The sequence below is a fragment of the Falco punctatus genome (genome assembly GCF_963210335.1).
Source record: "Falco punctatus genome assembly, chromosome: 9".
In the NCBI taxonomy this organism is placed as follows: Eukaryota; Metazoa; Chordata; class Aves; order Falconiformes; family Falconidae; genus Falco; species Falco punctatus.
In genome coordinates this window covers 51,078,241-51,091,526 of record NC_137589.1, presented here as the reverse complement: position 1 = coordinate 51,091,526, position 13,286 = coordinate 51,078,241, and the positions used below count along the sequence as shown (strand labels likewise).

Genomic DNA, 13,286 nt, shown 5'->3' with positions numbered 1-13,286 from the left:
CAGAGCACTAATCTTCCTCCACTGCATGTGGGTCCTGTAACTCTGCCTCAGCCAGGGCTGCCATCAAGCAAACACAGAACTGCTTTTGACAGTAGTGGTTTGTATTCCTGGTCTAAACACTCTACCATGTTGTGGGGCGGAGATATATCCAGCTTACTTCTCAATGAATCTGGCTCTAATGGATGAAAAATGACTACGGCTATCAGCATCATGCTTTTTTACAACACAGCTTTTACGGACACGTTACAAATATTGAAGCGGTTCCAGCATAACTCAGTAATCCCAAAAAGGTCTGTTGTGAGGCTCTGCATCATTGTATTTCCTCATAGCTCTAAGGAAGTTATTACCAGCAGCTCTCTGTAGCCCCTCGGATCACCTAAACTCTTCATCTTTCTCACACATGGACACAGAGAAAGTTTTAGGACTCTATCACCATTTCACGAGGTGTCTTAACATATAGCTAATGGACAAGACATGGCATATACTTTGAAACTGGCCTCAGCAGTCACTCTGCACAAGCATATCTTAGTGGTGGACAGGGGCAAAAGCAATGGGACAGCTCCATACTGTCCTGATCCTGGGGTGTTTGAGGGACAGTTGATTCTTCTTGCTGCAGTCAAGAGAAGATAAACCGAGATGTCCACCTCCTGGGTTTCCCCTAGCCCTGAACTGGGCAGAGAAGAGAGCCTATACTGGAGGAATGATCTGCCTTAGGGAAAGAAGGAAGACAGAATAGGGAGGAGGCAGACAGGGACTTAAAACATCAGGAACTAGTGCCAAAGAAGTTCAAACAAGGGCCAATAGACAGACTGTGCTTCATGCTGCTGCTTACAGATCTACCTCTACATCCTTTCTCCTTCAACTTTTTACAAGACCTTCCTTTTTTCCATCACCTTTCCATTTAGTTAATCCTCTCCTCACTCTGTTTCAGCTATCAAATTTAAACATACATACACACGCAAATCCCCTGACATACACTCGCCATACCTCAGAAATCCCCCAACAGGCCAACAAACTAAAAAAAAGAAAGACTGCAAAAAAATCGCAAGGAATGATTGCTTGGGAGAAATATTTATTTTTTTTTTACCCAGATCAAGTGATTAATTTAGGGAGAAAAGAGAACAAGTTTTCAAGCTTGTAAACCCTTCTTTCTATTATAATGTTTTTCTCCTAGCATGATTAATTGCCTTAAGAAAAGACATCCCCACCCCCCCAACCCGCTGCTCAAACCTGCCTTGCTTGTAAGCTTCAGCTCTCCTAGCCACACCAAGATCATCATTGCTCTGAAAATCATAGCAGTGGCACACTAACACTTTTTTCAGTGACATGGACAGTGGGATGGAGCACACCCTCAGCAAGTCTCCCAATGACACCAAGCTGTGTGGTGCTGTTGAGGCGCTGGGGGAAGGGATGCCATCCAGAGGGACCCTGACAGGCTTGTGATGGGCCCTTGCAAAGCTCATGATATTCAACCAGGCCAAGTGCAAGGTCCCGCACGTGGGCCAGGCCAGTCCCAAGCACAAATACAGGCTGGGTGGGGAATGGACTGAGAGCAGCCCTGAGGAGGACTTGAGGGTGCTGGTTGATGAGAAGCTCCACGTGACCTGCCAATGTGCGTTTGCAGCCCAGAAAGCCAACTGTACCCTGGGCCGCATCAAAAGCAGCGTGACCAGCAGGGCGGGGGAGGGGATTCCGCCCCTCTACTCTGTTCTGGTGAGACTCCACCTGCAATGCTACGTCCAGCTCTGGGGCTCCCAGCATAAGAAGGACATGGACCTGCGGGAGCGAGTCCAGAGGAGGCCATGAAGATGATCAGGGGGCTGGAGCAGCTCTCCTGTGAGGACAGGCTGATGGAGTTGGTGTTGTTCAGCCTGGAGAGGAGAAAGCTCCAGTGCGACCTCATAGCTCCTTCCAGTACCTAAAGGGGGTGACAAGAAAGCTGGAGAGGGGCTTTTTACAAGGGCCTGTAGTGACTGGACAAGGGGGAAGAACTTTAAACTGACAGAGGTTGGATTTAGATTAGAGATAAGGAAGAAATTCTTCGCTATGGGGGTGGTGGGGCACTGGGACAGGCTACGCAGAGATGCTGTGGATGCCCCATCCCTGGCAGTGTCCAAGGCCAGGCTGGACGGGGCTTGGAGCAACCTGGTCTAGTAGAAAACGTCCCTGCCCAAGGCAGGGGGGTTGGAGCTTGATGGTCTTTAAGATCATATCCAAATCAAACCATTCTGTGATTCTACTACTACTATCTGTTTCTTCTGTTCAAAACTTGTATCTCTTTCCCCAGCCTTTCCATCCATCCATCAATCCATCCTCCATCTTCTGAGGTTGCAGGTAAGTCCTCTGTGGCATAAAGGTATCTTTCTACAAAAATTTAAACTACTTATAGAAACTGCTATTTTCTGAGTAATCACATTTTGGGGTTGGCTTTCTCCCCTGGCATTAAGTTCACAGATACCAGGCAAAGGCAGAGCTGCTAGGCCAGTATTCATGCCCCTGCTCACATCAACATTTTCAGCTGAGAGTAAATAAAGAAAATTCACCTTATCCTTCTCACCCCTTCTCCTGAACCTTGTGAACCCACTATGTGAATGCCCCAGTAATGCTGAGGATTTGAAGTGTGGCTGCAGAAAGCAGACTCCCCCAGGACATAGCACAAGTCAGCATCATCTCTTCTGAAAGATTTATGTACGTTCCCACTGGCAGCAATAGTGAAGGGATCATTAGGCAAAAAAAACCCAACTGAAGTTCTCTTTGCCCAAGTCCAGCAATCCACGTGAGAGGCAGTCAGATGAATCGTGTTCATGGATGCTGTAAATGGAGCATGGCAGAGGTGGCTGCTCTGTATTTCCTCAAAAGGTAGCTATTGCCTGCAAGAACTGGACTTAAATTCCTACCAAAAAAGAAGTTTGAAAGACAGAACAGGAATTGTAAATGTAAGTATTGCACCTGGCTAAGCTTGCCACAGAAATAGCCCATGCTTTGCATCTTTCTCTGTTTGAAAGGTGCAACCTCCTGAATTTACAGAAGGTTTCAGCTGCCGCTAATTAAAAACGCAAAGGGCACCTCACACCCACTGGTGAAGAGAGGTTGTGCACAAATGGATATGGGAGAAAAACAGTGATTAATGCAAAGCCCCACAGCACTTGAAATAGGCATGTTGGACGTGATCAAACTGTAGGCCTGTGTGTGAGACAGTATAATCTAAATTGATCAGCAAAGGGAATAAAACAGCTTACATACACTGCTTCTTTCCAGAACATGGGAGGGGATGAGCTCCACCTTGTTTGCTGAACCAGAGGCTGGTAAGGGGCTGCTGGAGAGTGTCAGTGGGGCAGCTGGTCCTGGAGGATGCAGTGCTGCAGAGCATCAAGGGGTAAATTCAGTCCTTGCCAAATCCACAGACTCTGCACTTGCAAATCTTCCATGTGGGCCCCAGAGCCAAATGGGTCTGCATTAGCACTGGAGAGTATAATGATACTTTAATCTATTGTCTCCCACAAGGATTCTTAATGATCTCTGATAGTTTACTCCATAGATTTTATAGGCTGTCTTCATTCCAAGCATCCTGCAGTTTGACCAGACAGTGATCGTTTTACATAATGGATAATGTCCATGAATGGAGCCATGAGTCCTATGAGTCTTGGGGAAAAAATGTTTCTCTGAAAAACTGTTGGAAAAGATGACTATGGGTCAAGCTAAATCGAGCAAACTCCTACTGTTTCTAGGGTGTGCGATCATATATGTAGAAATAGTTTCTTTAGTACTTGAAGCCCTGTCTATATCAGAATTCAATAGTAGACTTATAGATGTCAGTTGCTAGCATGGGGACAGATGCATCTCCTCGCAGCCGATTAACATCCCTGACATCTGGAATAAAGGACAGAATAAACAGAGAGAATAGAGGGTTTCCTTTTGGGACTTGGCTTTTCGGTGACAACGACCACAGCATCTCTGTCCTTTAGAATGTTACCTCTCCACCTTCTAAACAGCCCTGGGGCTGGAAATTAGAGAACTGGACATCTAATGTCAAACCCCTTGACAAAAAATCAGGTATTTGCTATATGTCTGTCTGGTACCTGTGAGAATGCAGGAATCCTTGATGTCAAGAGTTGCACAATGATCTCTTTGAGGCAGGGGATTAAGTTCTCAAACTTCCTGAATCGAAGAGCTTTGATGAATTTCTTCTGTTCTTTTTAGTGTTTAGGATTAAGTGGAAATGAGTCCTTTATTGAGAATCAAGGAATATTTCTTACAACTCTTCTAGCTCCTAGAAAAGGACATTAAGTATGCCTCCCTCCTCCAGAGCAAGTTGACCATATTTTGCAAAGAAGCCTCATGAAAAGATTTCCAGTGGAAAAGAAGGAAAAAAAAAAAAAAAAACAACGATCAGAGGCTGATCTGATTTGAAACTCCATGAAGGAGCCCTGAAGTGTAGCCACAGCTCGGTTACCTCGACGGGGCTGACTTGGCTGTGAATTAGCCACCTCCAGCTGGTACTGCTGGGGTCCGTATGGTCTAGCACAGTGTGCTTTTCATACAAGGCTCTGCCATACCCATTGCTTTTTGAAACCACTATGGAGATTCCTACAGATTGTTCAAATGTGTATCCAGAGTCCAATTTACACGTGCCTGGAACGTGCTGATGCCCTTAACCTTGAGTGAACTGATGTGATGCAACGCTAAGCTGTGCTGAACTGCACGAATGTTGAAAAAGGCCATGGAAAAGGGTTGGATCAGCAGGGCACTGGGCCTCAGTTCTTTGCTTCGGTGTCACCCCGAGCCTGCAGGCAGGTGCTGCAAAGAGGCTCTGGAGTTGTACAGCTCATCCCTGCCTCTTGTTTAGGCAGAACTGAAGGGTTGTGGGAGCCTTCAGAGCACACATGTGGATGTTGAGAAAGCCAGTCCCCAGGGTCAGTTATTCTGAGGGGATTTCCAGCAAGTATTCACAGAAGATTGTATGAATCGAGGGTGTTTGAAGACACTCCAGTAGTCTTTACTGTTTCAGGAATTTCATCAGCCTTTTCCTAAGGCAGCATCAACGGGAATGCTTTCTTATCTGTCCATGCGATCCTGTGGTGAAGCCTGATGTGCAAGCCCAATATTACATAAAAGCAACAGCTCAGTTAACCATAGGATGGTGCAAGAATTTGCCACATCAAATGGCACATACAGAGCATGATTTCCTATGATTCCTTGCTGTTTGTTTCAAGTTTTTTGAAAAGGAGACATGGTAGGTGTCATGAGCTCAAAGTCCTCCCTATTTTGTAACCAACAGTATCCCAAATAACACAAGGAATGTGTCTTTCTGGCAAGAGTGGTTATCCTTGCTTCTTCCCTTTATATTGGGACAGACTGTATGACCTTAGCATGTTCTAATTTCCCAGAATTGCAGAAATAAAGAAAAGCTGCACAATAATTGCAAATCTTGTGCAAGGACTAAATAAATGTTGTCCCACTCTCAAAAAATTAATAAAAAGAAGTGAGGCACATATTCTTGGATAAAGCCTGCTGTGTGGCTAATGATAACCAGTCTTTTGTTTTTTCCCTGTAGGCTATTAAAAAAGAGGAGAGATGGTACGACAATGCTTACAGCTTTTCTGCTGAGCAGCTCTAAGAGCAGAGTTCCCATCTATCAGTGCTGTCCCTCTGAACTGTCCCTCTGGCAAACTTCTTTATGGATACGTCACTGTACTTAAACCTTCATGCTCCACCATCCTCGTTACCTGACTATGGCACAGAATCTCAGCTCTTTGGAGAAAAATATTTTTGAGGAGGTTCCAGGAGAGAAAGAGAGGTTGGAAATAAACCAAAAACCAGCAAAACCAGTTTGGCTGTTGGGAGCAGCTCTAAGATCCCCATAACTGTACCACAAAGGTGGCTGAAGGACACCATCAAAGTACTGGAGCACTTTGCCCAAGGTGCCAAAAGGATCACAAGAAATTTATAAATCAGATCTGAGGTGTCTTGAAATTGTTTCAGTGATATTTCATCTGTGGTTGCACTTAGCCGAGAAGCATCCACAGAGCTTTTTGTGACAAGACTCACAGTAACTTTGTCCCAGGATGGACAGTCCCAGGCCTGGTAGACTGGGACTGAGACAGTCAGAAGAAGGGGAGTGACTGGAAATGGATACATCTTTTTTAGGGACGAAGAGGCACTGAAGAGGGTTCCTGTTTATAAGAACATTAATCAAGCATTAGAATTTTTTGGTTGGTTCCAAAGGACTAAAGTATTTCAGGAATAAACTCTGCATGGTGAACAGCTGGCTACAACTGCTGACACTAAGGATGCAGAGGAACAAAAGCCAGTAGCATCTGAAGGCCCCCCCAGTACTAAGGAAGACTGTGAACTCTTTACAGCCCAAAGCTCAGGAAACTTTTTATTGATCCCACTGCATCTTTTTCCCCCTCCTTTCCTCACCAGACTGAAGGCTCTTTTCCTTTTCTTCTACTATTGTTAAACTGAACTTTGGCAGAGGAAATACCTGGAATTAGATGTGAGTTTTCGGTGGCTGTGGAGATGTCTTCATTGATGTGGTGCAAGGCCTGCACTAGAGAGGACTGAGGACTCTTTGCCAATGAAAGTGATGACAAGAGGGGCTGGTGATGCAAAATGGGCCCAGATGGTGCCAACTGAGTCACAGATTTTGACTGAGTCACTAGCTGGCATGGAAACCTCTCTCAGGGGACAATGCTGAGGGCAATACCAAAGCCAAACATAGGGTTTGAATCTTCAGCCTTTTAGTCAATGAAGGCTTTGCTGCCAAAGCCACTGCCCTAAACCTGTATTTGTTAGCCTAAATACTCAGTGTTCAGCTTTACAAAGCTCATTAATAAGTCCACAGAGCTAATTGCTCTATTTTGCCACACTGAGTGCAAACACCCATCATAGTGGTGGGCATGAGCTTAGCCTAAGCACATCAGCCACCAAATAAAGGCTCCAAAGAGATGGAGTGTCTTCTACTCCCTTCTTGGTTTCATTGCCAATGATAAATGCTGCCTTACAATGTCTGTGCAAAGACAAATAAACAAAAGCTAACTGTTGCGAAAAAATATTTGGAGGATCCATGGATATTCTCAGGCTCTACGCTGTGGAAGAAGACCTTCAGGCCTCCCTCACTGACTTCAGCGTGTCAGTCAAGAGGAGGGGCTGCTCCTTCTGGAACCACCTCAATGAACATATAGAAGATTTGTGAGCTCAATGCGGTGAAATACAAATCTTTCAGACAGGTTCAGAAAGGTGGTTGTCTCCAATAGGAACACACAACGACATAGGAAAAGCAACTCTGCTGTGTTGAGGTAACTTCAGATTTTAGAAGTAAATTTATTGCTCGGGTTTGTGCAAGTACAATCTGTGCAGCAAAAAGACTTTATTTGAAATAGAAACATCTCTGTACATCAGAACAACATTAAGGCACAAGCTTAAATCTGTCAGCTAAAATTTACAAGGCTATTCTTGTTTCATTTTGTATGGGTATTATGTTGGTCACAGAACAAGTGATAAAAGGGTACTATCAGATTAAAAATAAAGTATTTTTCTAAAAATTGTCATAGCTGTTATAACTAACACCTCGAGTTCTCAGAACTACGGTGTTAAAACAATCCAATTTGCATTATGCCTTTGATGATATTTGCTTAGTTGTGTTCCTCTCCGGTTGAACATTATTAAAAGATTGGTATTATTCCTTTCGATATTTTCAATCACCAGTATTTAAAGTATTTTCTCATTTGAGCTTTGTTCACTGGTAACTGGCTGAAGTCAAGCTGAGCTATAAGGATTTTTTCAAAAACAACCTCACTGGAGTTTAAAAAAAAATGGAAAGGAAGCATTTCTTTGCAGATTAATTATGTGTATTTAAAGCTCCAGTAGAGCTGATAATGTTGTTTAAAAACTTCTCTCTACTAAGGAAGTTACAAATATAGCCTAAATTGCTATAATGGAAGGGACTCCAGAACAGCTCATAGTTTCCTTCTTAACCTGAACCTTAGTGTTGACAACACAGGGTGTTCTGACCATCTAGAGGTTTTCCCCCATGACTCCATGAACTGCCCTAAAAAAACTGTAACATGGGATACAGACAACAGAATTTCAGCTTTAACCTTCATCTTCTGTGTGTTTATATTTAAAACTCATTCACAGGGAACACCTTTTACTTAAACATACTAACGCGCATCTGAAGATGACCAAAACCAAACTGAAGTAATTGCAGGTATATGGTACTCCAGTGATGCAAGTTATTCAAGGGTGCCACTCTTCACACTACAACACAAGGAAGCCTTTAGCTGAGGATCTCAGGATTTTGTAAACTCTCATCCACCCACAGAAGGTTTCTCTGCCATTTGCAATAAATGGCTTCAGCCCCATTTATATATATATATATATATATATATATATATATATATATATATATTTGTATGAAGGGGTGCAGAAGAGTTAAATTATGCACCCAATGTGTACAACAGCACTTCCAGGAACCTGGTACCCACCTCCCTGCTCATAACTCACGGACTCAGCTGCCCATCTGCAGCAGTGCTTACAGAAAGCTCATAGCATTAAGCATATAGAATAACCTACCTACCTTCAAAGAATTCCTACAGAATTAAAGTCTGCCTAAGAGTGTTTATGTTCTGTTCCATGCCTGAAGGGTAGTTCTCTCTCCGAATACGTATGAGCTTTCTATGACGTCCAATCCCCACTCCTAAGACTCTGTGGTTAGAATAAAAACTGTGCAATGCTACAATACACTGCTCATTACCAACAACTAATGGGTCTCCCAAAGTTGGCCGCTTTGGTCTTTATTAGCCTAGATGGAGAATACCAATTCAATGGTATGAGTCTGTTGAGGCCATTACTGAGATTGCAGCTGGGTAACTGTAACATGAGCCAAATACTAAGGACAAAATAAATTAATTACAAACTCCAAAGCCCATAATGGCAACAACACAAGGGCTCAACAGCCAGAAGGCTGATCAATAACTAGACAGATATGCATTAATACAATCATAACAAGCTTGTTTAAGAAATTGCCTACCTGTAAGGAGAATAGGGGTCAAAGCACGTCTTGGTGACTTCTGTTATCTCTGGGTTACAGCATTCCCCGCCATCGAAGTTGTACCTCTCGTAATTACAATCCATGTCACACACACCATTCTGCTTCTTCTTGTTGAAGAGTGTGTGGCGTATGTGTCGGCAGTCTCCGCCATCGTACCCAGTCAAGGTGTGGTTGCACTCAGGATCACAGTTCTCGTCCCCGATCTTGCTGATATCACAGTTGGCCAGGATGAGTCGGTGTCGAAGGGAAGAGTTCTTTACCTCCAGCACCTCCAGCTCCCAGGTGATATTGTAGCGGCTGAAAGCTTCATTTAAATGCTGATGCTGGAACTCAATCTGCTGCCAGCTGACGGTGGGGTTCTGGTGCTTGTCGTCATAGAGATTTACCACACGGTAGCGAACAATTTTGTTGCGGCGGAAGCTGGGGAGCTTGTTGTAGCTGGCGATTACATCCGTGTTGTCACAGACTGTCTGTCCACAGAGAGGAGGGTCTAGGCTGGTATCCAGCAAATAGCCATGATGATAGCTGAACTTGCTCTGAGGGCTGCTGCCATCCTTCATGGGAGACCAGGTGTTTTTCACATTCAGTAAACTGTCTTGAAGAACTAGCTGAGGTAGAGGCGTGTCTTGTCTGTGAATTGCCTGGCCCATGTCCAGCAAGATCTCCTTCTGAGACCTGGCTGTCCTCCAGAGGCTGAAGTGCTCTACGTAACCCCGATAGTTCTGGTTCAGGGCATTTCCTCCAACCATGAGCACCTTGCACTTCAAGGTCAGAAGACTGAAGATGCTGCCCACTTGCTCTCCACTTGTGGCCACCTGGGCACCATTCACATAGAGTTTCATCAGGTGCCCATCATACGTGGCAGCCAGATGCACCCACTGGTTGGGGAGGTAGCTGCGATGTGCTGCAATGGTGGTTACTTTGCGAGCACGGTCCGTCTTCAGAGAGAAGAAATAGCGGGGGTCTCTATTCCCCTGGTCACTGACGGTGTTAATCCCCAGGACCCATCCTCGGTCACGGGAGGTGTAAGAACATTTGTCATATAGTCCTATGTGCCCCCAGAAAAGAAATATGAATAAATAAGTATGACAGAATAAAGAAAATAGTCTTTAAATTACATTAATATATATCTATACACATATATACACACTCACCTACATATGTTAGAAAGTTACGTGTACAAGAAAGACATTAAATCATCTAGTGCATGATTGTGGGAGGTTATCTTAAAACTTGCTATTAAAGGTCAAGATTTGCCAGTGGCGTGTCCTAATGTCCTAATGTCCCTTTCCTGACCAAAGACCAAAAATCTTTTGCAACTTCCTATTAGCAAAATGTTGTACTGAGCATTTGGTTCTTACCTTCACCCAAGCCATACATCGTTGGCTGAATATAAGAACAACTCTTGAGAAGCAATCCTTGTTGGTCTCACTCATATTCATACCCCTGAACACTGTATCTCAGAATGTCCAGAGAAAGATGAAGTCTAAAATCTAAGTACTGCACAGTCTGAGAAACACTCAGCAGCTGCAATAATCTTGATAGGTTCCAGCACCCACATCCTACAGAGAGTGAACGGGATGTGTCCAGGCTACCTTCAAATCCATACCTATTAAAAAACGGTGAGGACATGGCATACGTTGGTATGCTGGATGTGCTGAACAAGGTATATATCCCACCAGAAAAGGGCAAGAAACATGCACAGATGGACTCGCACACTCAAAAAGATTCCTGCCCCCTCTCACAAGCACTTGATAACAATTTGGTGCACTGCAGGGAATACACACTAATGATGTCTCCCACAGGCAAAGCATGGATCACACCTAAACCGCTCCCAGCCAGTCTTCAGACAGCTCTGTGTGGTGGGAAGAGCCCACTCCTTCTCAGTCTGGGTCATGAGGTTTGGCAAGGTAAAGACATTTCCATCTTTCAGTTCTCAAAGGCCAAGGGCTGCAGGGGCACCCCTCAAATGAAAAACTAATCGTCAGAGCCTTCAGCACCACACGGCTTTTCTACTATCAGCATATAGAAAACAATCCTTCCCCCAAGCCCGCACTTCCAAAAGCCTACAAGAAAATCATAAATCTCTGACAGTTGAGTCCTCATGAAAAGACTAAATATCCCCTTACCTCACCCCTGCACCCTAACCCTCCCAGCACTACAACCAAATAACATCTTCTGCTTCTGACTAAGTTGCTCAACAGCCATCTGTTAACAATCACTCATTAACAGTGCAGTCTTGTCTAGTATCAACAGAGCAAAGGTTACAGGAGCATTCACTGTATTTTTCCTCCCCTCTCCCAGCACCCACCTTCCCCCCTCTCCTCACACCCTTCCCCTCTCCTCCTCCTACCTCTGTAAAAAAAAAAAAAAAATATCTTCTGATGGGAAAGTAAAAAAAAAATTTAAACAGGCCTTTTTTCTGCACACTGGTATTTTGCTAAGGACTCTGAGCTCCCCCTTTTCCTGTTTCCTTTGGAAGAGAGATCCCAGGGTTCGGAAGGTAATGTGTTTATTCATCTGTAGGGTGCACTCGGTTCAAAACCTTTTCGAGACCAGCTTCTAGTTTATACTGCTACTTCTGATCACAAGAAAGGAGAGGAGGAGAACCAGGCAAGGAAAAAACAAATATGCCAGGGGGAAAAAAAAAAAAAAAGACATTTGCTGGGATGGATATTTACCCGAGAAATTTGTGATATGAAATCCAAAGCTACCAATGACCTTCTGGAATCTGTTTTTTAAGCATTTTTAATTTTTTCTTTACGGGATAAATACTTTTACAAAGCATTCATTTTCAGATGTATGAGAACCCATAAAAATCTGCATTTTTATGAATCTCAAAAGAAAGTATTGTCCAACAATATTGGGTGGATAATACTGCAATGAACAAGAAGACAGCTGGCAAGGCAAGTCCCTCTTCCAAATAAGTCATTAAAAAAAAAAAAAAAAGCTATAAAAATCTCAACTTATTGTAATAAAACCATTAGAGCTGGTCAGACATTTTGTAAGAGAGCCCTTGCCTGCCAAGAAATGCCAACACAACGAGAGCAGAAGAAGTGATGCAGAAATGGGCTAGTCCCAACAAACCTCTCTGAGAAGCTGTGGGTCTTTAATGTGCCAGGAGAAGCCCGGGGACACCTTCAGCTGCTCTGACTGCAAGCACAGAAGGTCAACCCGTCCCAGCCATGTTCCCCACCATCTCCTGCCACCTTTGCCGACTGAATTCTCCAGGCCTGCAGATGACAGGGCAGCTGCACACACAATAGCTGCTCCACCTGTTTCTTAAGGCATCCAAGATCCCTGCTGTTGGATGGATGGCTGGAAATCCTGGCACAGGCTTCTGGGGTCTCCAGCTCTGGGGAAGTCCACCATGCAGTCTTTAAGGTCAAGGTTTTTGGCTTTTTGTACTGACCAGGGCTGGAAATATTCGCTCAAAGAACTGATAAATCGTGGAATGGAAATTCAGTTTCCTAGCCAGCATTAAAGAACATCTTCCTCTCTCTCTGAAGTGCTGCGTGATGCTAGTGATTGACCTCAGCTGAACAGATGGAGCTGCTGGAGGAATACTACAAAATAGTAGCAATCCTCCCTTGCCTTTGAGCATTTAAACCCTGATGTGATGCAACGTGTCTTGAGTTTGGCTCAAACAGCTGCCATCAATTCAAGATTTACAGGGAGCCAAAGGAGGGCAGAACAAGAAAAAAAAACCAGTGACAATAGGGACACCACGGAATACGCCAGTATGAAAGCTGCTCAACTAAAACAGTCTACTATTCCAGTTCCTTACATTTGCTAGTTTAGGGCAAAGGTCACTACTGAATCCATACGCCACACACAGTATTCTTTTCTCAAACTTTTACTATTACAGATATCCAACTCTTGATGAAAAGATGGATTGAACAGAATCCCTTCAGCAGCACAAGTTGTTTTATTCTTAAGAGAAAGGAAAGAGTAAGAAAAGGGATAAGAAATCCACACTCCCTATAACTTGCAAGTTGCACTGCTTATTTATGACCTTCTTTTGCTTGTACGCGGTACTTACTTTCCCAATCCTTCACTCACTTTGGCTTTAGACTAAGAACCCTCCGGCTAAGGGAGTGTCACTTTTCCGTTTTGTCCCCAGCACAATGAAACTAATTTCAGCTGGGACTTTGGATGTCATAATAAAAGAATTTATTACTTCTTCTGTGACAACTAATAAGGGTAAAGCCATTGGAAGAGGGACATGTGA

General features: G+C 43.9%; 1 protein-coding gene across 2 annotated transcripts in view; it reads right to left on the bottom strand.

Annotated features, from left to right (window-relative positions):
• The window catches only part of PAPPA (pappalysin 1), a 420,169-nt gene that overhangs the window by 148,451 nt on the left and 258,432 nt on the right, over window positions 1-13,286 (bottom strand). For both annotated transcript variants that reach the window (XM_080402293.1, XM_080402292.1), the window contains one exon: window positions 9,035-10,103. In XM_080402293.1, the coding sequence (XP_080258419.1) occupies window positions 9,035-10,103 (1,069 nt within the window). The remainder of the gene's footprint in view (window positions 1-9,034; window positions 10,104-13,286) is intronic.